Source organism: Cupressus sempervirens, chromosome 1, assembly GCF_028749045.1.
Source record: "Cupressus sempervirens isolate cs-2001-9-10 chromosome 1, ASM2874904v1, whole genome shotgun sequence".
NCBI lineage: Eukaryota > Viridiplantae > Streptophyta > Pinopsida > Cupressales > Cupressaceae > Cupressus > Cupressus sempervirens.
In genome coordinates this window covers 757389903-757416875 of record NC_143118.1, presented here as the reverse complement: position 1 = coordinate 757416875, position 26973 = coordinate 757389903, and the positions used below count along the sequence as shown (strand labels likewise).

The window sequence follows — 26973 nt, the reverse complement described above, 5'->3', positions numbered from 1 at the left end:
TGGATAAAATTTCCATCTGTGCCAAAAGGTAGGTCTGCTTTAGGCTTGATTATTAGACTATAGACCATGTCCTCGTATTGCGAGCTATTATTGAGGAGTCTCATTGCCACTCCTCGACGTTGTATTGCTACTTTGTGTGTGTTCCGCAAGGCCTTTGACTTTGTCTTGAGGACGACCCTCTTTGAGAGACTTTGGGACATCGACATTTCTGAGATCCTTTTGACGACTATTATGAGGTTATATGAGGGGGTTCTTAGCCTTCTCATGACTCCTTTTAGACTTTCAGATTTTACCAGGAGTACTATTGGGGTCAAACAAGGTTGCCTTCTGTCCCCTACCTTGTTTGACATTTACATTAATGAGTTGGAGGGCTTCCTTCAAGAGCTCTCTCTTCGGTGGATGGTTGCCTCCTCCACCAGGTCTTGATCTCTATTTTTCTCTTTGTTGATGATCATGTCCACTTGGCTTCCTCTCCAAGTAGTTTGTAGAGATAGTTGAATAGACTTGCCTCTTTCTGTGACTTGTGGCATCTTATGGTTAATTTGGTGGAAGCCATGATTATGGTTTTAGTGTGCTTAAGATCTCTCACCACTTTTTTTATTGGGGCAACAAAGGGGAGATCACGTCTTCCTACACTTACTCGAGGGTGAAGTTATTTGGTCCTTGATTTAGCATGAGGCTTGCACTTCAATTGCGTATCAACAAGGGGTATTTCTCTATGCTTCTTGTGGTGAGAGAGTGCTTTCAACACCACTTCTAGGATACCATGTTCAAGATGACCCTCACGGACACTGTTATCAGACCTACTATTCTCTATGGTTCTATTGTTTAGGGGCCTTGCTTGTTGGGGTTTTCTTGGACCTCTGTTGAATGGGTTCATACCCTTCTTTGGTGCATCATCAGGTGCATGTAGTCCTTTCCTCATAGTATCATCCTTGTAGAGTTCGTGGCACACCTCTTCAAGCTTCAGGCCATCTTTGATTTGATTTAGTTTTTACATCAACTTGGTGGCTTTTTTGATTCTCTTGAGGGAAGACACAAACATGCTTACCTTGCCTATTGCTCCTTGAAGTCGATTGCCTATATCTCCTCTAGCCATTCTTGTAAGTGGCTTGTTGTGGGCTTATTTGTACTTGAGTCTATTGGGATTTTGATGGGTTGTCTCCCTCATCTAGTACTCTCTTGATGATCCTTCCCGTCTCCTTGACAAGAGTGGAATAGGTGCATTAGTTCTAACATCTACAAGGATTACATCCACACTACTTGGGTCAACCCTCATGGGGGCTTGTGCCCCAAAATAGTAATCTATGTGGACCACTTCCTTGAGATGAGGTATAGGCTCATTTTCTACTTCTCTTACTTATCACACAATTGGTCCCATTGTCTCATGATCTCCCTTGTTTCCTTTAGATTGACATCCCACAGGTTCCCTCGAGAGACTAATCATTAGCTTGATAGAAAGGACAAGGTTTGGCAGTTATGCAACACAAGGAAGATCGAGTTGGCGGAGCCTCATGCATACTTACAAGAATTTGGACTTATCACCTTCTTCATTATGCTCCCGTTGATTTGTGTGGCACCAAGAGGCAATCATTCCCCCCCCCCCCCCCCCCCCCTTTCCCCCCCCAACCCTGGTCACTCTAGATCTGTGAGGCCTCGAAGGGACCCTTCTTAGCTTCAACCTTCTTCTTCCAAGACTTCTCAGAGGTGACCAGGTGCCTCAGCTAGTTCGATGACTTAGCCTTTCGTTTGGAGGCTCTTGTTGGCGGTTCAGGTTTCTTAGGGGGTGGGGGTTTTGCCTCTTGGAGCACATGCAACACCCTTATTTCTCTTTTGTTCTGACTTTGTGGTTCTTTTTGTTTCTTGTTGCTTCGACTTTGTCTTTATTCAAGTATTATTTTTGTTCCCTTGCTGCTGGTTGGACCTTTGTGTTTTGTTCGACAATCTCTTTGACCCCTTTTGTGGTCATTTTATTGGACATTAATAAATATATCTTATCTAAAGCCAACATATTTATTAAATAATTCATCTGTTTGATTAATACCCCCTTTTGTCTATAGCCCTCCTAGGTAAATTAATTACTTTAATTTCCTTATAGTGTCATGCCTCTAAATTAAATAAACACATTCATGTGTTTATTTGATGCCCTTTCCTTTCTTTTGACATTAAATTAATTCAAAAAGCCAAATTTCTCTCATCTACTTGCACAATCCTAAAAATCATGCTTGCATGCTAACCCTTTATTTAATTAAGTAAATGACTATGCTTACTGAATCAGTCCCTTTCCTCACAATTGGAACTAAACAAATTTTTAATTCCCCACTCATTCTCTCTCTTCTCATCACATCCTCCTAAAATGTCCACTTGCCCTCTAATCATCACTCAAAAACCCTATCTCCCCCATAATCATGTAAATTTCTAATTCCAAAGTTTAGGAACCTAAAGTCAACTCTTCCATCACATCATGCACATGGGCCCATGTACTTGGTCACATGGGCTTGTCCCTTCATGTTCCCCAAAAGAATTTATAAATCCTTTTGTTCCTCTCAAAAATCCTCAACCATTGATATTTTCAGTCGATCTCAACCATTCATTCGTCTCATCCAAACGCTATAAATCCAGCCCTTCACCATTGTTATCTCTAAACCCATTTTGCACTTAAAGCGTCATTATGTTATTGAAATATTGAGTGAGCACATATCCAACCAAACATCCATGACATATCGTTGCATCAAGGAGGTTATTGATTTGCTACTTGGGTTTGCACTTGTTGTTTTTAGTTATCTTTTGTGGAATCTTGTATATTGCTATGTGTTTTTTGATTTTTGTGTATTTGTTAATTATTTGCATTCTGTTGAATCTCTTTTCCCTGCACATAGTCTTATGTCCTCAAGTATCTTGTGGTTATGTATGGGGTGTAACCATAGAGTAATTGGGGTGGCAGGACCATTCCCAAGCTGTCCTATCCGTGCTCTTGAGCCCAATTTGGAACCACTCCCATTCTGTCCTACGTTGGTACCTAAATGCATGGAACCCAGAAACATAGTTTTTAGCTTGGGAATCTCAATCTGCATAAGCTTTCTCAAGGCTACATTTTTTGATTTTTGATCACTTGGAGGTTCCCATAATTAATCTCATGGCTACAATTTTTTAGTTTCGATCACCATTAACAAAGTATATTTTGCTCGAGTTTGTGGACTTGGACCACTGGAGAGTTGCTTATAATCCAACAACTACTGATGAGAATCATTTTTTATAACAATCTTTTAAATTTTTTGTATGAGTTTGATCATTTAACCTTTCTAACTGCATCTGTAGTCAAATAAGGAAGGTGAATCTTTTGTGTGTAGTTTACGAGTACTCTGCACGTGCTTGGTCTTATTGTTCCAAGGGTCATCCTTTCTCTTTTAAATCTAGGCACTCTTTAATGAAGATGTTATGATCTATTATGTGTTAATATTCACTCATCTGTTCCTTTTTTCTTTCTGTGGGTGTGTGATTGTATATCAAGGTCTATTATAGTTTCTAAAAAAATTTGTCATGCATGTATTGATAAATTGCGGAATGCGTCCTACATGCAAGAGAATCTATTTCCAATTTTTCATCAAATCAAATTCTTCTAGATTTGATTTATGGAAATCAGCTCATTTGGTTGCATAGTGTTTAAACAAATGGACTTGAACTTGTGATTGCTATATAAATAGTTGGATAAGGAAGGTGAATCTTTTGTGTGTGGTTAATGAATACTCTGCACATGCTTGGTCTTATTGTTCCAATGCTCATCCTTTCTTTTTAAAATACAGGCATGAAGATATTATGATCTTTTATGTGTTAATATTCACTCTTTTGTTCCTTTTTTCTTTGTGTGGGTGTGTCATTTTATATCAAGATCTCACGATCTAAAACTCTTTTTTAAAAACTCTCATGCATTTATTCATAAATTGTGGAATGCGTCCAATCTAGAATTGATTAATGGAACTCAGTTCATTTGGTTGCCTAGTGCTTAAACAAATGGACTTGCACTTGTGATTGTTATATAAATAATCACTATTATCCGCAAATTGCATTTGAAGCCTTTTGTATATGTTGGTCCCTTGATTTTCATACAGGATATTGACTATTTTAATATTTGCGCTCGCCTGTGATAATCATGAACAGTACAAATCTTCAATGAGATACTGAACCTTTGGTAGTCAGCTGCTGTGAAATCTTTAAGTTGTCTAGTGTTTAACTTTCAATTCTTTTCTGAAATTATTATGGATAATGGACTTTTCCTGGACCAGTGTTATCAATTAACATCGTATAGTCTTAGAGGATAATTTTGTCTGATTATAAAGCCTTATCAAACATTAGCATTTTTCTGTGTCTCAGGTGTCAATGGAGCTTGGTGGTAATGCACCTTGTATAATCTTTGATGACGCAAACCTGGAAGTTGCAGTAAAAGGCACTGTAAGTAAATCTCAACTAACAGGTTAACTCAAACTGATGTTAGGACTCAATAATGTCTCATGATGCGTATGAGTTGAATTTTCACTGAACTTGCAAAATATATAAATTGATTTATATGCATCTAAACAAGTATGTTATAAATTGCCGAAGATTCTTAACTTTTCCAAATCAAATGCAAATCTTATCAAAGCTCAAAGCCAAATTTTGTGGAAGTGGGAATGTATCTTCTTGAAAAGTAGATTTCCATCTTGTCCTCCTAAAGCAAATAATCCTTATTCAGCCGAATTATATGGCATGGACTATTGCGACTGTCTGTGAGTTTTCAACAATTCCTTGAAAGAGCTCCTTTCTGAGAGAAATGGACTGCAAATAGGATATTGGGTTAATCTTTTAAGCATCCCTTAAACCTTATACTGGTTGAGAACTTCTGGAAAACATGATTTATTGTCTGCACTTTATTGTATGTAGTGTTTAAAATACACACTTTAGTCAACCTTGCTTTGAAAGCTTATCCTTGATGCTTTACTAGGTAGCCCAACATAAATGTTTGAACTGTTTTATGCTACCTTTAGTGGTCATGCTTTCATGCCTAAATAGTCATTACAGTTGAGAATTTTTTTGGGTGCTAGAGGTTTATCCACACCATTTAGCTATTGTAATTGGCGTACCTTTGAGTCTTATTGATTTTCTTTGGTCATTTATGGTTGTCAATATAGTTTCCTTATTTCCTTGTTAGTACTGTATGTAAATTTCTTTAACTAACTTTCAACTTCTGATGAAGCTACTTGTTCATTATGGTGGAGGTCTGAAATCATTGTTTAGTTGGATAAGATAAGATAAGATAATGATATTAATGTCCAACAAGAGATCAACAAAAGGGTCTAAGGGATTGAAAGATACAACAGGGAAGAAGAGTAACCCAGTAGGAGCACCAAATGGTGTCCGAAAAAGAGCGAACAGGAAAACAAAGAAATAAAACAAGCAACACAAAAGAGAAGGACTAGAAATCCTTTCTCGGTAGAAAGAAATTCTTCACGGAAGGATAAGGCCTCGAGCGACTAGAGGTTCGGGCTTGTCTCTAAATAAACTAGAAGTAGGGTGCCACAGTCGAGTGAGTCCGCAATGAGGTCTAACTGATCTGGTATGTCCGGAGTCAGGCGTAACAAGTAGCTGCTTCATGCCCCTGGAGCGTGACATGGGCTGGAAAAAGGCAGTAATAAGCTGACCAGAGGCCTGACTTTGAGGAAGCAGAAGCTGTAAAGTGTGGTCGCGGAGCTGTGAAGTCTCCTAGAGGTAGAGTGCTAAGCACCGCTGGTCGGGGTAGCTGAAGAAGTCCGAAAGAGATTTGCAGTCTCTGAATAAACAATGGAACCTGCCTTTGATCTCATAGTAAATAGGGCATCTGAAAATGAAGTGGATCTCGGTCTTCGTCTCTGACAAAGTGCAAAGGTGGCAAATCTGGTCGTCTCTAGTCAAATGGTGGTCCGTCTAGAACAAATTCCCTTTTTAGGTAACTGTTGACCTTATTCTCGTCTTTACTGCAAAATAGATATTAACTAATACTCGGGTTATACACTTAAGGTTGCTAAAGCTTCGGAGTATCCTGAACTTTTTTTAGTTGAGAGACACGTTGGAGTTGAGATTGGGGAGCCATGATGGTGAAAGAGTGCCAAGTGGCTTTCTTGCATGCATATGGTCATAATGGTGAAGGATGTCAAGGACTTCCTTGATTTGTTTTGATTAGGTTTTCGTTGGCTCTGGTATTTTGTTGTTTGGTGCAGGTATCAGAAAGGGACAATCCATAACCAAAGTTGCATGGATACGGATACAAATACAAATACAGATATGGTATTGGGTACGGATACGACCATTTTTTAAGACCCTCAATATGGAAACAGTTGAACACGACATTAGTAAATAACACATACATATATTTAACACAGTTTTCTAAGTTATTATAGGAGACTTTCATTACTTCAAAAACATTATTGACATGTAAATGCTATATAAATATTTATTAGTTAATTTAACACTATACAATTTGTAAACATAGTAGAGTTGCATTAGAAGATAATGTAAAAAATGGGTTGCTGAAATAGAAAAATATTTTATTTGTCTCTCTCATTTAGTGCAGGTCTTGTTTATTCTATTATTTAAAAAAAAATGGTTTAATAAAGTTTTTCTTAAATTAAATGTCGAAAGATTTATGTCAAATCTTTAAAAGAATCAAATCCCATAGTATTTGGCACAGTGGAAATTCAAGTTTTTATAGTCAAACATAGTACAATATTTGACGTGTATCGGGGCAGTATCAGATACGTTTCCAAATTGGATACCGGGATACGTGCGCCCAAAAAGGGACAGAAGGGTTTTTTGGCAACTTTGTCCATAACAGCTGTGGTAATAACTAAGCTTGATGATAGCAGTAGTAGACATGTGAATTACTCAAACTTAATAATGATTTCTCATGGGCATAAATTAGTGTTAATAACAAAGTGTGCTAAAAAATATACGGACCATTGTTATAGTCAATCAAGGGAATTGATTACCTCCTCTCAATTGTTCCTATTATAGGCCTTGGTTCCAACTTTGTGGTGCCTAATTGTACCTTGTTAGGGAGAGTTACATTTTTTTAACATACATGCATGTAAGCATAGTTAAAATCAGTGAAACCTGGGGATGCGCACCCCCTCGAAAAATTTCAAAGCACCCGTCCCTAGGTACCTGATTACCCTCACCTCTACCATTCTGCAACCACGCTGCCGCTAGGATGGGTACCTGAATTTCTATTTGAATTTTGTTTTTTGAATGTTACTATATGATATGTACTATGTTACTATGTTAAATGTTCAATGGTTCTGTTTCCTGTTGCAATTTTGCTATGTTCAAGTATTTCAATTCAGTATGTTATACTAAAACATCATTGCATAACTAGGATTTTAAGTTTGATATATATATAGTATACAACATACCCCCCTGCCTCCTATCCTGCTACCATCCCCTTGTTGTCCCCTTGCTGTCCCAAAATTGAGGCCCTTTATCCCCTTGTCTTGAAAAATCATCTTGGTGTCCCGATGTACCTAAGTGTTGGTGTTACACTGGTTAAAATTGAGATCATATGCATAATATATAACTTAGCATCTATGCTAAGTAAATACATCATTTAGAAGTAGAACCATATAGAAGCTAGGAACTCTAAACTTAGCTGATGCTCTTGTATGAAAATTTCAATAAACATTACAAAAGACTATGCTTACTCTCTCTACTAGAACTTTAACACCTACTTTTTCTCTAGATTAATCAATATCTTATTTAAAATTAAAACCACATGCATAATACCATAGTTTATAGATTTGGACTCCGAGGGTGTTTGCCAAGCCAAAAATCTCTGACTCAGAGAGTACTTGACACTTAAATTTTAATATCTAAGGGGTAGAGCCCCCAACAAGGCGGACGTGCAATCCTCATCCCTAGTACTAAGCTGAGATCTTCAAAACGACACAAACCTTCATGGCATGCACCACTTTCTTAACTAGCAAAATGCAAAAATAATGCTTAAAAAGCCAAAAGAAGAGTTTTTATAGTAATAACTCCTGTTTTTCCTCTATTTTGACATGTTGGGGATAGTCATGTGGAAAAACATGTGCCAAGTTTTTAGCAAGTCTTAGTGAGTGCTAGCCAAAAACTTGTGAACCTCGTGGATAATTGCGGACAAAAGACAGCTCGCAAGTACTTGGTAATCGTGTGAGCTTTCAAAGTATGTATATTACCATGAGATATGTATCAATGATAACATTATTTAAACAACATAGATACCACATACCTTGTTCTAAACTAAGCTAGTTAAACCACTAGTGAGAAAATTCAATCCAATTTGGATTGCCTATCAAACATTATGAAGAATTGCATTTTGTTCTAGAAAACATTCCTCAAGTCTATGGAAGAATTTAGTACACCAAGAAAGGTTGTCCTTGCTATAAAAGACTAGGATGATGATAAAAGTTAAAACAAATTTGACAAATTTATATTGACTGTCAGATTCTAAAACCTATTCAGGCACAACTGGGGTCAACTTGAGGATTATCAATGTCATTTATAAACTATTGGAGGTTCCTTAAGTATTAAGAAATATAAATAGTGTGCATATCTTAGTCATGTTTTGCATTGTACTTATCTTCATACAAGTATACAGTGAATGAAGCTTGGTATGTAAAACTTGGAATTGTATTTTTAGTTATCTTTATGCATTGTAATTGTTTTATTGCAAAAATAAAAAGCATAAACTCTTGAAAACACACAAAAAAAACTATGTAACTTGTGAAAACAAAATCTTTAAGAGACAATGAAATAGTGGTAGAACCATTGGAGTTCTTATAGGTTTTACTGTTTTTCCTCCAAAACTACATTTTTTGTTCTAATCCGTGCCTCATATTTTATGCTAGCTATCTATGTGGTTTCGATCAGTTTTTAACTTAAAAAATTATGTAAGGTTTTTGTCAAATTTTCTCCTCAAAAATTGTTTTGAGTCTTTGTAATATGCGAAGTGTGGGATTTTCTATTAGGAGTTCTTGTTGTAGGGTTTTACCTTTTTTTCTAAAAAAATGGTGCTTAAGTATCTTCAAATCATGATAGATTGTAGTTTGTTTTAGGGCATCCAACTCATCCACAAAACTTTGGTGGGTTTGTCGATTTTTCCTCAAAATTGTGATAGCTATTCATAGTTTGTCTCTGTCTATGGAGAAGGGCAACTCAGTTATGTGGCATAAGGCTGGATGTTTTTGTGAAATGTTTGATTAGTGGTTTTGCAGATTCTGTGAAGCTCAGTGATAGAGTTAGTGGTAGGTTTTTGTCTCCTTTTGCAGACCATTCTGAAGAAGGGGACAACCTTCTCTATTTTTTTCTAGGCTACTCTTGGTCATTGTGATTTTGTAGATCTAGATAGGGCCTTAGTATTGGGTGGATATTTTGCAACTGACAATTTATGCAAATGCAGTTGTGAGATAGGATTTCTAGCCACAACTTGTTAGACAGTCTCTCCTACCTTAAATGGAAGGCTACCCCTTCTCACCGTTCCTTGGATCAACTCAAGGTAAGCAAGAAGTAAAGAGATATTGTAAACGGGGGTGTTACTGATATTCTTTCCTCTTATTTCAAGACAAAATTCACTTACTTGTGGAGCGAGTAAGGGGAAATATTAATATCTATAACTACACCAACGAGGGAGAAGTAGTGAGGAACTTTTGGAGGAGACACGACAAAGATTGGGTTTGATCGAAGAGACATGTGAACAGTTTTCAAAACTATCCAACACACCTTGGGGGGAGGGAAATTGAGGCTGAAGCAATCAAAGTGAAGGGGAAGAGGAAGCGAAGGAAGCCGAAGATGTCGAGATAAGGAGAAAGGTCGGGAGGACACTGCATGTTGGTTAGGGAAACCTTCCATGATCCAATCCTAGTAGTTCGGGAACACAAGAAGTTGGTCAAGGACAAATGAGAAGAGTCATGTCGCAAAAACAAAAACTACCCAAGTTTACTGGTGAGGGGATGGAAGATCCTGTCAAACATTGTCGTACGTGCAAAACTATTTGGGCAACAAATGGGGTTATCAATAAAGATGAATTGTTCCAACAGTTTCCTGTAACCCTACGGGGTGGTGCCATCAACTAGTATTCAGATATGATTTTTGAAAAGAATTCCATGCAGAATTTAAACTGCTTTGGGATGATAATGAGATCATTACAAAGATCCACAGTGCTAAACAAGGGAAGAAGGAAACTGTCTAAGCCTACAGTAGAAGGTTGAAGGAATCGCTTGGGAAGATGGAAACCCAACTGACAGATGAATTGAAGAAGAGATGGTTCGTTGACAGATTGAACGCATCTATGAGAAGAAAAATGAGGATTGTACTGCCGATGTCGTATAATGATGCGTATGACAGAACTATGAATTTGGAAATCAAAAGCAAAACATTAAAGAAGAAAAAAATAAGTCATCATTCGAGAGTGATGAATCATCAAAAGAGGGCAGTAGTAGCGATGATGAATCCAACAAAAAGTTGCAAGCAAAAGGATATGGAACACATGATGCAAGAGTTTAATACGATGAAAGGAGGCATAGGGCAAAATGATGAATGAGAATCATGGTGCACAGAGTGCAAAGAAAGCGGGCACACAAAAGGAGCATGTCTGAAAAAGTCATTATGGGACATTTGCTAGGTGATGGGCCATTCCACCAAGGACTGCCTATATAACTTAAAGAGGAGAGGAACACAAGTTCTTTCCACCTAGGAACAACCATCTACCTTCGGCACAGCCACTGCCAATCAGCAAACAAACAATGCGTCATTTGGCGGGTTCTGAAATAACTGGCGAGGAGGAAGAGGAGGTAATGAGAATTGCAGCCGAATAAAATACGACTTGAAGGCTTGGCCGATGATTCAGTGTCGGGTGTGCAGCCAGTGGGGCCACTTCACCTGAGACTACAAGAAAAACGACACACAACCGAAGTTGTGTCGATGGTGTGGTCCTAGAGATCATGAAGAATCCAATTGCCCAAAGCTTCGGGTGAACTTATTCAACATTGAAGACGAAGAAGTATTGGCAGTCACTCGTAATCAGGCGAAACAAGCTGTGTGCCCTGATTTGCATACAGTGAAGCGGAGAGTATGGGAGGCCAAAGAGGAAATAGAGAAGGCAATGAAAGCGAAGTGGAATTCACATGTGGCTACAAGTACCTTCGGATGAACAAAGGCTGAGAATAACATACTAGGGCGGACATTGCAAATGGAGGTTCTAGTTAAAAACAAGACCTCCACACCTTACCCTAGTTGAAGAGGACATTACTGAATACCTGTACCATACAACCAAGTACCAACACCACACAATAGTGAAACGTTCCGAGAGGATCAACGGTAGACCCTATGTTATTCGCGTTTAACAATGGATGATACCTCGCAATTGTTGAGATGGGTATCCTTGGGACAATCCTCATTGATTCCATAGTTGATGGTGGGTCGAGGGTAAATGTGCTTCTGAAGGAGACGTGGACGAACCTTGGGAAGCCTACCCTATGTCCCCTCACCTTCAACTTACTCGATGCAGATCAACATAGAATTAAACCTCTGGAAACATTGATGGCTCAGCCAGTCACCATTGGAACCCAACCATTTGTGCTAGATTTCGTCGCGATTCCATTAAAAAAGAAGGGGTATGATGCCATTCTTGGAAGGGGATGGTTATAAGTAGTAAGGGCAAACCATAATTGGAAGAAAAACACGCTTTCATTGGAGAGCAACTGAAGGAAGTTAGTTATCAGCCTTCATACAAATGGTGTGTGAGAGATAGCTTTGGAATTTGAATTTGATGGAGAGCCTGGTGGAATGGACGAGGGAAGAGACCAGATGAGGCCTAATGATGAAGGCGTATTGGAACTCAAAGGATCTCAGAAGATGATTTGGATTCCTTGAACAGACTCTTCCATTGGCAAATGAAAGATTACAAGTTATTTTTGAGTTGCAATATGTTAGGAGTGGAAGGAATGGATGGAGAAGAGAATGATGTGCTTCTGCCGATGTTCAGGGAATACAAAGAAGGAGAATTTTAGGTGAATGAAAGTCCTGCTCACAATTTTGATGCAGGGAAAATCAAGTACGAAGAGCCATCCATACAGGTCACGAATCTCGGGGATGAAGAGAATTCGCACAAAATACTGGTGGGCGATGATTTTGATCTTGTGTTAAAGGCGACAACATTCAAAATCTTCACGTAATACAAAGATATTTTTGCCTGGAGTTACAAGGACCTAAAGGGTGTACCACAAGAGTTGTGCGTACATCGTATACCCCTAGTGCATGGAGCCGTACCTGTGCGGAAGAGACCGTACAGGATGAACAAGAATTATGTAGCCAAAGTTGATGAAGAGATCCAATACATGCTTGAGGCAGGAATCATAGTTAGAGTTGAGGCAAGTGAATGGGTCTCACTGTAATGTCCCCTTTTTAGCATTCATAGCATGATGTTGTCGTTAGCCTATTTCCCCATGGTCCCGTAGGCTAACCAGGACATTAAAGGGGCTTAGAGGCCATTTGGCCTAGATAGTTTCAGTTGCAGGTCTTTTTGAGGGGTTTTGAGGCAACTTTGAGCATACTTACTATTTATAGTAAGTCATCTTGGGCATGGGTGGACATCCAGTGGCAGCGGTATGTTGATGGTAATTGTTTAAAATCGGCAAGAAGACTTGTTTATCATTGATAAGATTCGTTTTGCATTGATAAAGCTATTCTATAAAGTTAAATTTAAATATTTAACTTTATTAATGCATAGACTATAGTTTGTGGGAAATATTTAAATTAAAAGAGTCCCCTTTATTTTATAACACATTGGAGACATAAGTCACATAAAGGGAGTTATGTTTTATCCCACATTGAGAAAACGAAGGATGGAGCTCTTGTGAGAACACTATAAAAGAAATGGAAGAGCTTTTTAGCATGCTTGGAAATATCAAAAAAATTGGGGAATTTTCTGGAGATTATGTCTCAATAGTTTGAAGGACAAAATCCCTTCAAGCTGGAAATCTTGACGCCATTGAAAGATATGGTCTTGAGATTCAACATAGTAGCAATCCGAAAAAGCAAATACGAAAAAGCAATCCGAAAAAAGCGGAATTGAAAAAGCAGACTGAAAAAGCGGGTACGAAAAAGCAGTCCAAAAAAAGCAGAACCGAAAAACCAGGCCGAAAAAGCAGTTCGAAAAAAGCAAAGCAGAAGGGGCAGCATTGAAGGAAATTATTACAGCCATCTACAACCAGGTTCTTTTGGTAGTATTGCTTTTTAGGGTGTTATAAGCTTTCAGCTGTAAGTGTGCATTGTACCAGCATTATCATTTTGTAATCCATGTAAATGCCAAAGTCTTGGCCATATTTCATGAGCATTGTATTTTTTCATTGCAATTAAGAAGATAATAGTTGCTGGTGTCATTTAAGCAATTTAATATCATTATTTATCAGCTAGTTAGTTTGCATACCAACTGTTTCTAAAAATGCCAGTTGGCTGTAGGTGTTCATTTCTCATGCTTAGATCATATATATGCATTGAATATTGTCAAAATTAGTAGCACACTCATGTTAGGTCATTGCGTAGTCCATTGTAGTCTTCTAGCACAAGATTCTCATTGGTGCAAATTGAAAAAAAAGTCAATTGAAGCTAGCTGAAATACTATATCAGTCATACGTCCCTTGCATGTAAATTGTTTGATGAAATTCCTTGAGCTTTCATCAGCATTTTTTGAGGGCAGATTTGAGGAGGGTTATTACAATGGTATCAGAGCTTGCCTGCAAAGTGTTTGACGAAATGTCAAACAACTAAAGTATAAAGAATTTTGGTGTTTGAAGGAGTTATAACCTGTTGGGGTTATTACACTCACCTATTGTGATGTTGTTAAAGGAGGCAAACCAAATTAGGATTTGTGTCGAATTCTGCTGCTTGAATTCTATGACTATAATGGACCCCTTATGTATTCCGTTCACGGATACAACACTCAAAGAAGTTGCTGGACACGAAATGTACTCATTTATGGACGGGTTCTCTGGTTATAACCAGATATCAATTTCAGATTAGGATATATTGAAGACCATCTTCGTGGTAGAGGATGGCGTCTATGCATATAACCGAACGCCCTTCGGTTTGTGCAATGTGTCAACAACCTTCCAAAGAATAATTTTTCATATCTTTGATAAAATTTCCATAGGAAGCTTTCGCACATTCTTGGATGATTGGTCTATCTTTAGTGGACAAGACACGCATTTGGCAGCACTCGGGGAGTGCATGGAAAGGTGTCATTGGGCCAGGCTAACGCTGAACCCGAAGAAGTGTAGACTTATGGTACCCCAAGGTAAGTTGTTGGGGCACATTGTATGTAAGATAGGACTCAAAACTGTTCCAGACAAGATACGCATGATAATGGAGATGGAAGTGCCAACCGACGTCAGTGGAGTCAAATCCTTTTTAGGACACATTGGATATTATAGAAGGCTCATAAAGAACTTTGCTCAAGTTTTAGGCCCCCTTGACAGGTTGACAAGAAGAGGGGAACCCTATGTTTGGGGTACGGAGCAAGAAACCTCCTTTAACGAATTGAAGACGAGATTGCTAGGAGCACCAATCCTGGCATACCTGAACTAGGATAAAGAGTTTCATGTGCATGTGGACGCATCTAACTTTGCAATTGGCACAACACTTGCACAGGTAGGTGATCATGGCTTGGATCATCCTATCTATTTTGCTAGTAGATGGTTGTCAAGGGCAGAGAAGAACTACAACACAACGGAGCTGGAGGTTCTAGGAATGGTCTATGCCATACAGAAGTTTAGATATTATTTGTTGGCAACACCCTTCACTTTCTACGTTGACCATCAAGCATTGATGTACTTAGTGAACAAACCCATCATTCAAGGGAGGGTGAGTAGATGGTTGTTGCTACTCCAAGAGTTTACATTCACCATCATGGTGCGATTGGGGAGGAGCGACATTATAGCCAATCAACTATCTTGAATTAGGTCAGGGGAGTTGCCGGAAGGAGTCAATGATGACTTCCCAGATGCACATTTAATCCGTATATCCATCCTTCCAGAGTGGTACAAAAGCATCGGCGAATATTTATCCACTTCACAATTCCCGAGGGAGATGCCACCAGGCGACCGACAAAAGTTGGTACTAAGGAGCAAAACGTTTTTGCTGATTAATGGTGGGTTGTTTAAAATGGGACCGGACCAAGTATTGATAAGATGTGTCATGGAGGAGGAAGTACAAAGTGTCCTTCAGGAAGCTCACGAAGGCCCAACAAGAGGACTTATGGGACTGGACATGACGGCAAGGAATGTACTCTTGGCAGGGCTATGGTGGCCTATGCTATACAATGATGCCAGAGAGTGGGTGGTCAACTATGATATTTGTCAGCACGCGGGTAAACCCTTGAAACGGGATTTTATGCTGCTCAATCCATCACATGCCCAAGAGTTGTTCGAACGGTGGGGTTTAGATTTCGTGGGGCCCTTCAAGCCAAGTAGGGCTCAGAGATGCTATTACGTTGTGGTAGAAATTGAGTATCTGATGAAGTGGGTGGAGACAGGAGCGTTGCTCGACAATTCGGTCATAAGCACGACAAAGTTTATTTATTAGCAGATCATCATGCATTATGGCATCCCTATTCAGTTGATCAGTGACAGGAGGGGTCACTTCGTCAATCATGTGATTTGATTGCTCATGGCGGAGTTCAAAAATTTTCACTCCTCGTCAAGCCCGTATTATCCGAGGTTCAATGGCTAGGCGGAGGCAATGAACAAAATCCTAGTGATGGTCATCTACAAGTCATGCGGGGTGGAGCAAGCCGATTGGGAAGAGAAGTTGCCATCAACACTTTGGGCGTACCACATAATTATAATGGGACACACCATTCCAACTAATGTTTGGGCAAGAAGCGGTAGTGTCGGTGTAATTTATGTTTCCAAGCCTTCAGATAGTGATTGAAAATAGACTTGGCAATATGGAAAGCCTTTGAGAGATTATATAGGCTGAACAAGCTAAACAAATGAAGGTTAATGGCACAATGGGCAACAGAGGTAGCACAAACTCGTCGTAAAGCATGGCATGATAAAAATCTGAAGCGGACAAGGTTTCAGCTTGGACAATTGGTACTAAGGTACAATGGTCATATTGAGATCAAACCTGGGAAGTTCAAGGTGAAATGGTTAGGACCCTACAAAATACAGGAAGTTGGCGACAATGGAGCCATTAAGCTGTGGACTCTCGATGGACAGGAGATGGCATGCCTAGTTAATGGTTCAAAATTGAAAATCTATCATTAGAGGAATGAGGGTCGTAGAGTTAATACTGGTCGCCCAGAAGAGGGGAACACTTATGAAAAAAAAAAGCAAGCAGAAGTCATCTTACAGTGACTGTCACTTCACAGTGATTGTCATTGCACGGTGAAGTCACTGTCAGCAATAGACCACCACACACCTTCGTCGAAGAAATTGAGTATACTCAATGAGATCCAATTGAACTATTCTTCAACACTTGGATGCCATTACATGTTTGCATTTACATATAAAGACCAAAATTGTGGTTTGGAGATTCCTTTACATGTTTTAAATTGGATATAAAATCACCCAAGTAGTTGTTTTGTTGAGAAACTACTGGATTGCAATCGTAAAATGTGGTTCGGAAGTTACATGTTTTTCATTAAAAAATAACATGTAATTCACTTGCATCACTTAAGTTTTCTATTTTACACATGGCTGTTTGATTCACTTAAGTGAATCTCACTTTAGAGGGTCCAAATTTCACCACGTCAATCGTAATTAGGGTTAGGGTAGGAGAGAATTTGTCATAAATGAGTGGGTCTACGTTGACTAATTAGAAGAAGGGTTTCCACTTAGTGGTAGAGTGGTCAAAGATGACCCATATTGACCGAAGGTTCCCACTAAGCCTTAAATGATCACTTGCCCAAAATTACTTGTCATTTATTCCTTAACATAAAGTTTCTTGACATGTCAATTTCAGAAGGTGATTGAGCGCCATGCTTGTTGGCCATTTTGTTGTTATTTTCACGACCCCTGCAAATGTACTAAGCATTACCATGTTAGGTATGTGTTTTCCAAATGGTAGTGATCTCTTATTTATATTGAGATTATATCAAGAGGAGTGTCCCTTCATGGGACATGTCTAGTCATTAAAATAATAACAACATAATTATATAATTACATATATTTAAATATATATAAGATCTCATATATATAATTTATTATTATTATATATATATATATATATAATATCTGCACTTTAGTCTCATAGTTTTATCCAATTGAAGCTGCCAAATATCAACATTCCCTCTTAGCTAGGGAGGATAAATACAAGACTGATATTACAGGAATGACAAATTTTAAGGAATCTTTGATCAGAAGATTTCTACCATTTTGATATCACATTTGATATCATGAGTATTGGCCTCCAAATTATCAACATATTACATTCACCAAATACTCTAACTAACATTTTGATATCATGAGTATTTGCCTCCAGAATATCAACATATGATATTCACCAAATACTCTTAACATTTTGACATCCTGAGTATTGGCCTCTAGACTATCAACATATTATATTCACCTAATACTTTGAGTAATGGCCTACAAAACATCAATATATGATATTCACCAATTCACCAATTACTCAATATGTTTGATATCATATATGATATCAAGAGTATTGGTCTCTAGAATATCAACACATTATATTCACCAAGTACTTAATAAGGTAATGGCCCGCAAAATATCAACATATGATATTCACCAAATGCCTATTATATATCTATACAAACAACTCATAAACTGTCAAATGAATGACATTTAACACTTAGTTGTTGATTTACAAGATATTATCCATCATGATCTGTTTCAACATTTACATGAAATGTATACCATGACTCAAGTTATTGTAAGATCGTCACCTTCCGATAACTTTTGCACATACAAGTGATGATCATTTGGAAGTTGTCACTTCCCCATGATGTATACAGGGGGTAGCTCCATTAAATCATGCAGTCACATGCATGATACCAAAAGTTTACATGAAGTCAAAACTCCCCTTGATTTTGATATGATCAAGATCTTCAAAAATCAATTGAAACATATCCTCTATCCACTTCTTCAGATGGATGTGTGAGACTCCCTTTGAACATCAATCTTCTAAACTTCTTTACCTTTGAAGAAGTGTCAAACTCCCTTTGAATTTGATATGAATCTTTTTTAACTCCAAGAACATTCTCGAAGGAAATGAAAATCAAAGCAAATAGCTCTTATTGTACGTATTGAAAATATAAATAAGAGAGAGTCTGCAATGAATAAATAAATGTAATACTCAAGGAAAATACTTATCTACCCATCAACATCCTTGATTGTCCTTGTCATCACTGATGTGTTCATTTTATGACTTCATCTAAATTTAGATGTATTCTTGATTGGTTGAAAAGACTCCTTATTAATGTGCCCATTCACTTTATTAATCATCTTTTCCAAAGTGTTTGTTTCCTATATGTATGTTTGTATGTATGTATGTACATATATATATGAATGTACATATATGTACACATATGTGTACATATATGTACATATATATATAGATATATGTAGATATGTAGATATATATGTATACATGTATATATATATATATATACATATATACATACATACATACATATATATATATATGTGTGTGTGTGTGTGTGTGTGTGTGTGTGTATCTATGTATATACGAATACCTTTTGTTCAATACCCATTGTTTATACTGGTTTGATATGCCACCCTGTATAGATGTGAACTTTGACTGACTTCAATCCTCCTTCATTCCATCAAATTTTGTTACAAGGCGATATACATATCGTTGTTCATTCTCACTTTCAGATGCTTTGTCAAATTGTGACTAGATTTGACATTCGATAGTTTTAATTTGTGTTGTATTAATCAAGGTCGTCAACATTAATGCTGAACAATGATTATAAAAAATGATGCCACCAATCACATCAAATTTTAGAATTATCGATATCAACCATCATATCAGCCTTTGTTTAAGCATTGTATTTATCACTGCTGCTTAAACAGAAGATTTGTGTCTTTCTTTACTGAAGATTCAGTTTCAACGAAGAATTCTGTTGTTGTGAGTTATGCTCTGCCGCAAGAGTATTCGTATATTGCACAAGTTAGACTTCACCTTGTTAAACCCAAACCTGTGCATCATCATGTCAAATAACACATACCTATTATTGTGACTTAACAGCCCAAATCCATCTGTCGTAATCTTTTGAAGACCTGAGAGAAGGGTTTCAGCGAATACTAAAGTAGCAATTATGAGTGCTCCTGACATTCTGCATGAAGATATTCTGTAGTCAATATTGAAAACACTGAGGATATATCATTCCACAAACACATATGCTGAACTATTTCTGTGTGCCACACATATTGTAGAAGATCATTCCAATATTCCAACTGTGTGACCAGCACGAACATCTTCAACCAGCAACATAAACTCAACAAAGCACACATCTTGGAGATTACACAATTAACTGCAACTCAATTTGACTTATAAAACAATCTTTAACAAATATTAAATATTACTCTTCAATATTATTGCTCATTTTCAGATAATATCCCATTTGTCTTGACATCAATCACCAAGGTCTAATAGTCCATCCGACATTCAATTTTCAACATCTGCAATTCTGATCTGAATCCACATAATGCTGCGCACAAGGAGGATGGAGGCAATGATTATAGAGATGGACTCCATAGCAGCCAAATACATTTGTTTGGAAGCATTTTCAACTGTTAGAATTCTAAATATATGATCCATTTCTACATTTGCAACTTGGCTCTAATTCCATGTTATTTTTCAGGATTGCTGCAAACGTACTAAGCACTGCCATGTTAGGTATGTGTTTTTCAAATGGCAGTGATCTCTTATTTATATTGAGATTATATGAAGAGGAGACATGTCCCTTCATGGGACATGTCTATTCATTAAAATAATAACAACATAGTTATATATAATTACATATAATATCTCATATATATATATCACACACATATAATATCTGCACTATAGTCTCATAGTTTTATACAACTAAAGCTACCAAACATCAACATCTGTCATTGCTGAAGTCTTTCATACTTAAATTTAATTTTAGGAGCCTTAATGTTTTCCTTGAATGTTTGTAATGAGAATTCTTCCTCATTCTTTCTTAACTGGGATCTTCAGATTTCTTGTGGAACTTCAAGGTGTTGCTTTCTTCCTTCTACACTTGCATTTGAACTTTGATCGTTGAAGTCTTGAACCTTGCATGGCCTAAACTGGATTGCTGGAAACTTGGATGTCTTCAACAGCAGAACTAGAATTCTTGGAGTTGTATGTCTTCCTTGAATGTTTAGAACTGGAGTTCTTCCTCCTTTTTCTTCTTAAAAGCTTAGGCATTCTTTCTTCAGAAACTCTTTCTATCTCATCAAAATTCACACCTTCCTTTGCTCATGTTTTAGACTCACTTTGTCATGCCTTTTCTTTTATTTTCCAAGAATTCTCTTTTTGACATTTATTGTCACCAGTATTTCTCAACCCATGGGCGCACACCTAAAGAGGGTGAAATTTGAGATCTAGATAGGGAATTTCCATACTTAGTGAAATTTCATCTATTCCTTGCAATTTCTTCTTTAAGGGTACATGAGCTAAAATAATTTTTTTTCCAACTCAGTCATTTTTCCAACTTTGTTTGTTCTCTTAACCTTGGGCGCATATAAGTCATGGAGGAGAAGCTTTCCAACACTTGGCAATTTTTCATCTTTCCTTGTCCTCTTGAGTGCATATGATACATGGAGAAATTCCCTTTTCTAGGTGCAAATGCAGCATGGAGATAAGATAAATGTATTAATGCCCAACAAGAGACCACAAAAAGGGTTTAAGGGACTGAAAGCATACAATCAAGGAGGCTACAACAACAAGATCAGCAAAAAATGATCTGAAAAGAGCAGAGCAAAGGGAAGTAGTTACAGGAAAGAGAAGAAGAGCAAGAACAAGATAATGAACACAAACACCACCTAGGCAAGGACTAGGGAGAAGGATTTTCCCATTTTGAAGAAATTCTTTGAACTGAGAGAATTCTCTTTCCTAGTCACACTTTGAGAGTGGAGAGTTGATTTTTTCCCACACTTAGTGAAATTTCATCTCCTTTCCTTTATTGCATGTTTTTCAAAGACATTCTTCAAACATGTCCATTTTATGATGTTTATAATTGCTTTGCACTTTTGGATATTTCAAGGATGTTTCTAGACTTAACCTTTTTCTAATGAATTGCCTCGGTTGCTCATTCTTTTGGATATAGAACCATATACCCTTTTGTCTCTTTATCAGTAGAAGCTCACGTATTGCCAAAAATAGGCTTGCTAAATAATAAGTTGTTCCAATGTCAAAATAAGGCCCATTTAGGATGTAGTAAAATTTAGTAACAATAAACTAAATAAAAACAGACATTGCTAACAATAGTAAGTTCTTTTAAAGTCAAAATAAGGCCAATCTTGGATGCAATGAAATTTACTAAAAATAGATACTTCAAAAAATATGAAGTTCATTGAAAACAATCAAAATTTCATTGGCATGCCTTTTTGAAAGATTTTTCCTTTCCATAGCCAAATTTTATATGTTTTGTGACATTTGAATGCTTAGGCGCACTTTTGGGTCGGAGGATTTTTTTCTTTGAAGAACCCCTTGCATGTGGAAAATTTTGTCACTTGGGTGCAATTCCTTGGTAGTGGAGTATTCTATACTTGGGTGCAATTCCATGATTGTAGAGGATTTTTTCACTTGGGCGCGATTCCATGGCAGTGGAGGACTTTGTTAGTTGGGCGCAATTTCTTAGCAGTGGTGGAATTTGTTCATAACTTAGTCATTTTTTCAACTCTCCTCGCATATCAAATATAACATTTAAATCTTTTATATAACTACTTGTTAGAATGTTTGAGTGTGGTTTCAGATTTCCAGGAGTTATAATGGAAATTCTAGATTTTAGATCCTAGATCTCAAACTTAGCCAAATTTCAGTAATCAACATGCTTCCATTGGTGTTCTTTTCCACAATTTTTTTCCCCAAGATTTCAAATTAATTTGACACTAGGACAAGGATTTTCCAAGAATTTTTACGTCTTTTCTTGCATTGGAATCAAGAATCTTCAGAACAGCCCATGCTTTTGGCATTTCTTTCCCTTTCAATTTAGACTTTGGTGATCTTGAATTCTTCAGACTTAGCCATTTTTGCTAGTCCTCCATGCTTTGCCAACTCGGTCTTGGTGAAACCATAGCCATTTTAGCTCATTGCTTATGGTTTCCAAACTCGGTCTTGGCTGACACTTATGTCACTTTGCTCGTTTTTTGTTCAATTTCTGTTATGGGTGCAAAGTAGAGGCTGACATGGAATTTATGAGAATTGAGTTATTTTTCTCATCATCTCTCCATTTTGATTAGTACTTAGCCAAATTTGGTTGAGTTTTCCACATTTTGACGTTATATGACTTAGTGCATTCTCCATACTTAGTGAATCTTCATGCCCCTTTCCTCTCTGGGGTGCTTTTTTCACAAAATTTCGTCAAACTTGGTGATTTTTTGAGCTTAACACTTTTAGACTGCTTCTTTAGACTTAGTGCTGTTTACACCATCTGCATCATCTGATCACAATTCCGAATGGATCTGGATATCCTTTTTCCTCCTCCTCAGCCACAACTCATTAGCACCCAGAGTTGACTTGCCTAAAATATAATTACTATAAATAGTAAGTTTGTTCAAACACAAAAATAACCAATTAGAGGCAATGAAACTAACTAAAAATAGCCGTACGAAAATAGAAATTTCTAAAGATAGCAAGTATGTCAAAAAGTTCAAGATTTCACAGGCTTTCTTTTTGAAAGATAAATTTGTAGTAATACATCGCCAAATTCATTGTTCTTCAAGGCAGAAGGCATTCAAATCTAGACCCAGCTAATGTCACCCAAGTAGTTTAAGGGTTGGGAACTTGGGAGACAACACTGACTGCAAAGAGATTTGGGTTATTCAACCAAAATAGGGGGTGCCCATTTGCAATGGGGTGATAAGCGAAAGGGTCACAACATGTACCCACAAATTTTGTTGATAAGAATATAGGCCAATTTTTTTACAACTCTGATACTATGAAATGGTATTCAAATGAATTAAACAAGGAGAGGAAGAAACCTTAGAAAAAAATTACAAACGATGTTTCTTAAACTGAAACAATCAATAAGCATTAAATATAGCATTCCCAGCATAGTAGGACATGTATACACCAATAAATTCCATTCAGTTTCTTGTATTCACTACCAAGAGATGTGAGCTATCCACTCAACAGAATATGTCATGTCAACAATGCCCCTTGATTGGCATATAAATGTAGTATCACAGTTGCATTTGTTCTCTTCCATCATTTTAAATATTCTGTATTTACATTTCAATTCATTGAAGATCATTTCTACGAGGAAGCTGGTGAGGGAAGTCATGTGGAGACTTTCTAATAAAGGGGTAACAACTTGCTGCCCTTTACAAGATACAGCGCTGAAACCTACCCACCTGCCCCATTGGTTAAGCATGGGGAAGACAACACACAGCAGATTCATCACCCACAACCTGGGACTCCTAAAAGTGATTGGACATGCTATGTTGGGAAAGAGACAATGATAAGTTCGAACAGTGGTTCTAGTTTTGCAGAACTGCCAATGATGCATAATAACAATACTTTATGTTGACAAGATTTCTCTAGCAAATTACACTGAAATTCCCAAATTCTAGTATTTTTTGCATTGTTCTTAGATGAATCTCAAAACTTCAAACTGCAAAGGAAACAAAGTTAGAAATGCTATCCTAATATGTGCTGTTTAGCACTGTTAGTGTTTGGTTTGCTTTCACTGTTGCTTCTAAAAGCTGTGTCTTTTATGCAGTGTTCTCAGATGAATCCCAAAACCATAGTACTCCATAGGGAATGAAGTGAAAAATACTATCTTTGTTCACCCTTATTAGTATGGTTAGTTTTTAGTTTATTACACTGTTGATTTTGAAATCTGGATAGTGGTTTTTGCATTATTCTCGGATGGCTCTCAAAAATATTAAACCTCAAACGGAACTAAGTTACAAACACTATCCTAATACTGCTCATTATTATGGTTACTTTTTAATTAATGATCACCATTGGTTCTGGAATCTGCAGTCATTTGTTCATCGTTTTGCAAATGAATCTCAAAAGTATTAAACTCGGAAGGGACCAACATCACAAACAATGTTTTTGTACCTGGTCCTTAGCACTGTTAGTTTTTAGCTTATGTCACTGTTGATTGTGAATTATAGAGTCTCTTTAAGATTCTTCTCAGATGACTCTCAAAACTATTGAAGTCAATAGGGAATGAAGTTACAAGCACTATCCTAGTACCTGCTCATCAGCTCTGTTGGTTTTAAGTTTATAATTTGCTATTTTTACATCACATTTTTAAGGAAACCATTGATGTTATAACTCAAGTTAATGTTCACTGACTCTGTAAAGTTTGTTTCTTAACATTGTAATAGTTTTAATTGTGCTATGCAGCTGGCAGCCAAATTTCGTAACGCTGGACAAACTTGTGTTTGTGTAAATAGAATATTAGTACAAGAAGGTATGATGTTCCAGTCTTAATGTTTTTTTTTTTGATTTATTAGAAATTCAAATATTTAAATGATATCATTGATAAATTATTCATCACACACATGCATACCTATCTGCGTGTGTTAAAACTTAAAAGACATGCATGGCTGGTGTGTATGTTTAGGTTGGATTTATTGTTGAAGTTTTCCTGAAACCTTCAAGAAGATGTTTCTCTCTCATATATATAGAGTGTTTTCTGGGGATGTGTCCCCGATATATTTTCAGCCGTCCCCATCCTGGAAACATCTTAGAGACTTGGGACACCTAGGGGACTTTGACTTTGACTTCTAGAACAAATTAGACTTTGATTCTCAAATTAACACAAATTTGGCATATGAATTATGTTGATTCTTATATTAAAGGTTCTATTATGTATAAGTACATGCTTTATCATTGTTTTCATATAAATATCTTAAATTTCTTTATATATTTTAATTTTCCCTATTGTTATATAGCTGTCCCCATTTGCCATTCCCCCGTCCCCAAAATCGACAAAACCTTTTTCTGTCCTAGAAATCCGTCTCACTATCCCTTGCCGTCCCCGTCCCGGAAACTCGGGGGAACATTATATATATATATAAGCATGTGTTAAAATACATGCTTGGCTGGTGTGTACATTTAGGTGGGATTTATTATTGAAGTTTTCCTGAAGCCTTCAAGATGGTGATATCTCTCTCTCTCTCTCTCTCTATGTATGTATATATATATATATATATATATATATAAAAGCAGAGTTACAAAAGAAATGCTGGTTGGTTTGTATATTTATGTGGGATTTAAATTTTAATTATTGGATTTTTCACGGTGCTATAATATCCCCTGTCAGATCCAATAGGTTTGGGATTGATTTCTTTGAATTCAATTACAAGAAACTTCTTCTCATTCAAAATTTGTACCCAATTCTTTTAAATTTAATTTGGTTGTTATTCCTCATTGTTGGACAAAAGCCTGGATTAGACAAAGTGTGTCATTACCTGAATTATGTATACTTCTAATTGCTTTCTCTATTTATTCCTTTTAAAGCATATGACCACTTGTAACATCTTTCCTATATTAGTGATTTGAATGTATGCTTCCATGTTTGCAACTCTATTGGTTGATAGAGTATTGTAGGTTAGGGATTCTTAGGTTGCAGTCAATGCTTCTAGTATATATGCATATTTATTGTGATAGTAAATATTCAGCAACTCATTGTAGAATGGACATCAACCAGAATAACATAACATATATTCAATTGTACAGGAATCAAAAGAACATTTAATGCAATTACCATACTTACCAAAGTTGGCGAGGGGAACTATATATTTTATAGATTACCAAAAAACAAGTACATTATTCATATTCCAAAGTCTTTAAATAGAGGTCGGTTGGTTAGGAAAACCAACCAACACAACCTCTCGCTAACAAGTACCCAACACCAATTAACTATCCTTAATTACAACATTGTATTATCAGGCCTTACATCTATCCTTCCCAAAAAATAGAGTCGTTTTTCAAACGACTGCCCAACAAAACCAAAAGAAACTATACTTCAAGAGGTAGGGTGAGAGGATGTCCCTGGATTGGATCCTTAGTGGTGAATTTGCTCTAACTCCCATTGAGCAGCCATGTGCTTAGCTTGAATTCCTTGAAGTAAGCATAGGGCTTCCATTCTATCCTTTTCTGTTTCTGCCAATTTGGCTCCCAAAGTTGCTTTCTTAGTCTGCAATCTACCTCCTTTTGGTTTACCAATTCCTTTTCTTCTTTCAGCCATCTTGCTAAGTCTTTTGCCTATTGCCATGCTAGGAAGGTGCCTTGTAATGCTTCTTCCATTGGTGAGAGGGATTGCATGAGAGATGGCTGCTCAAGTGTTGAGGGGACTATAAGTTTAGCCTTCCATATCTCTGCTGCCTATTCATGCACGACTCCACTCTACATAAGTACTCCAGTTTGTATGGTAGTCGGTCCTCATAAATGCCACTAGCGACTTTGCTACCCTGATGATGACATCCAAGTTTTGCCCTTGAACCTTCTTTATGATCTCCTTAGTAGCTTACCTCATGTCCCACAACTCTTTGAGAAAGTTTTCATCTTTGTCCCCAAATGAAGGTAGTGCCACCGCTACCCCAGCTAGTGCTAATGGCTCCTTGTGAGTTTCCACACAGTCCTCATCTGTCTCCATTTACAAGGGAATTGAAAGGGGCGGTATCATTTCAAATTTTCGTAGTAAACTATTTGCCTCTGCCAACATCAGTGTTCTCACCTTGTGCTACTGGT

General features: G+C 37.2%; 1 protein-coding gene across 3 annotated transcripts in view; it reads left to right on the top strand.

Annotated features, from left to right (window-relative positions):
* The window catches only part of ALDH5F1 (aldehyde dehydrogenase 5F1), a 267432-nt gene that overhangs the window by 136236 nt on the left and 104223 nt on the right, over positions 1-26973 (top strand). For all 3 annotated transcript variants that reach the window (XR_016353198.1, XM_089789175.1, XM_089789187.1), the window contains exons 11-12: positions 4372-4449; positions 24622-24688. Coding sequence is in view for 2 of the 3 variants with exons in the window: in XM_089789175.1 (XP_089645301.1) it covers positions 4372-4449; positions 24622-24688 (145 nt within the window). In the remaining variant the exon portion in view is untranslated. The remainder of the gene's footprint in view (positions 1-4371; positions 4450-24621; positions 24689-26973) is intronic.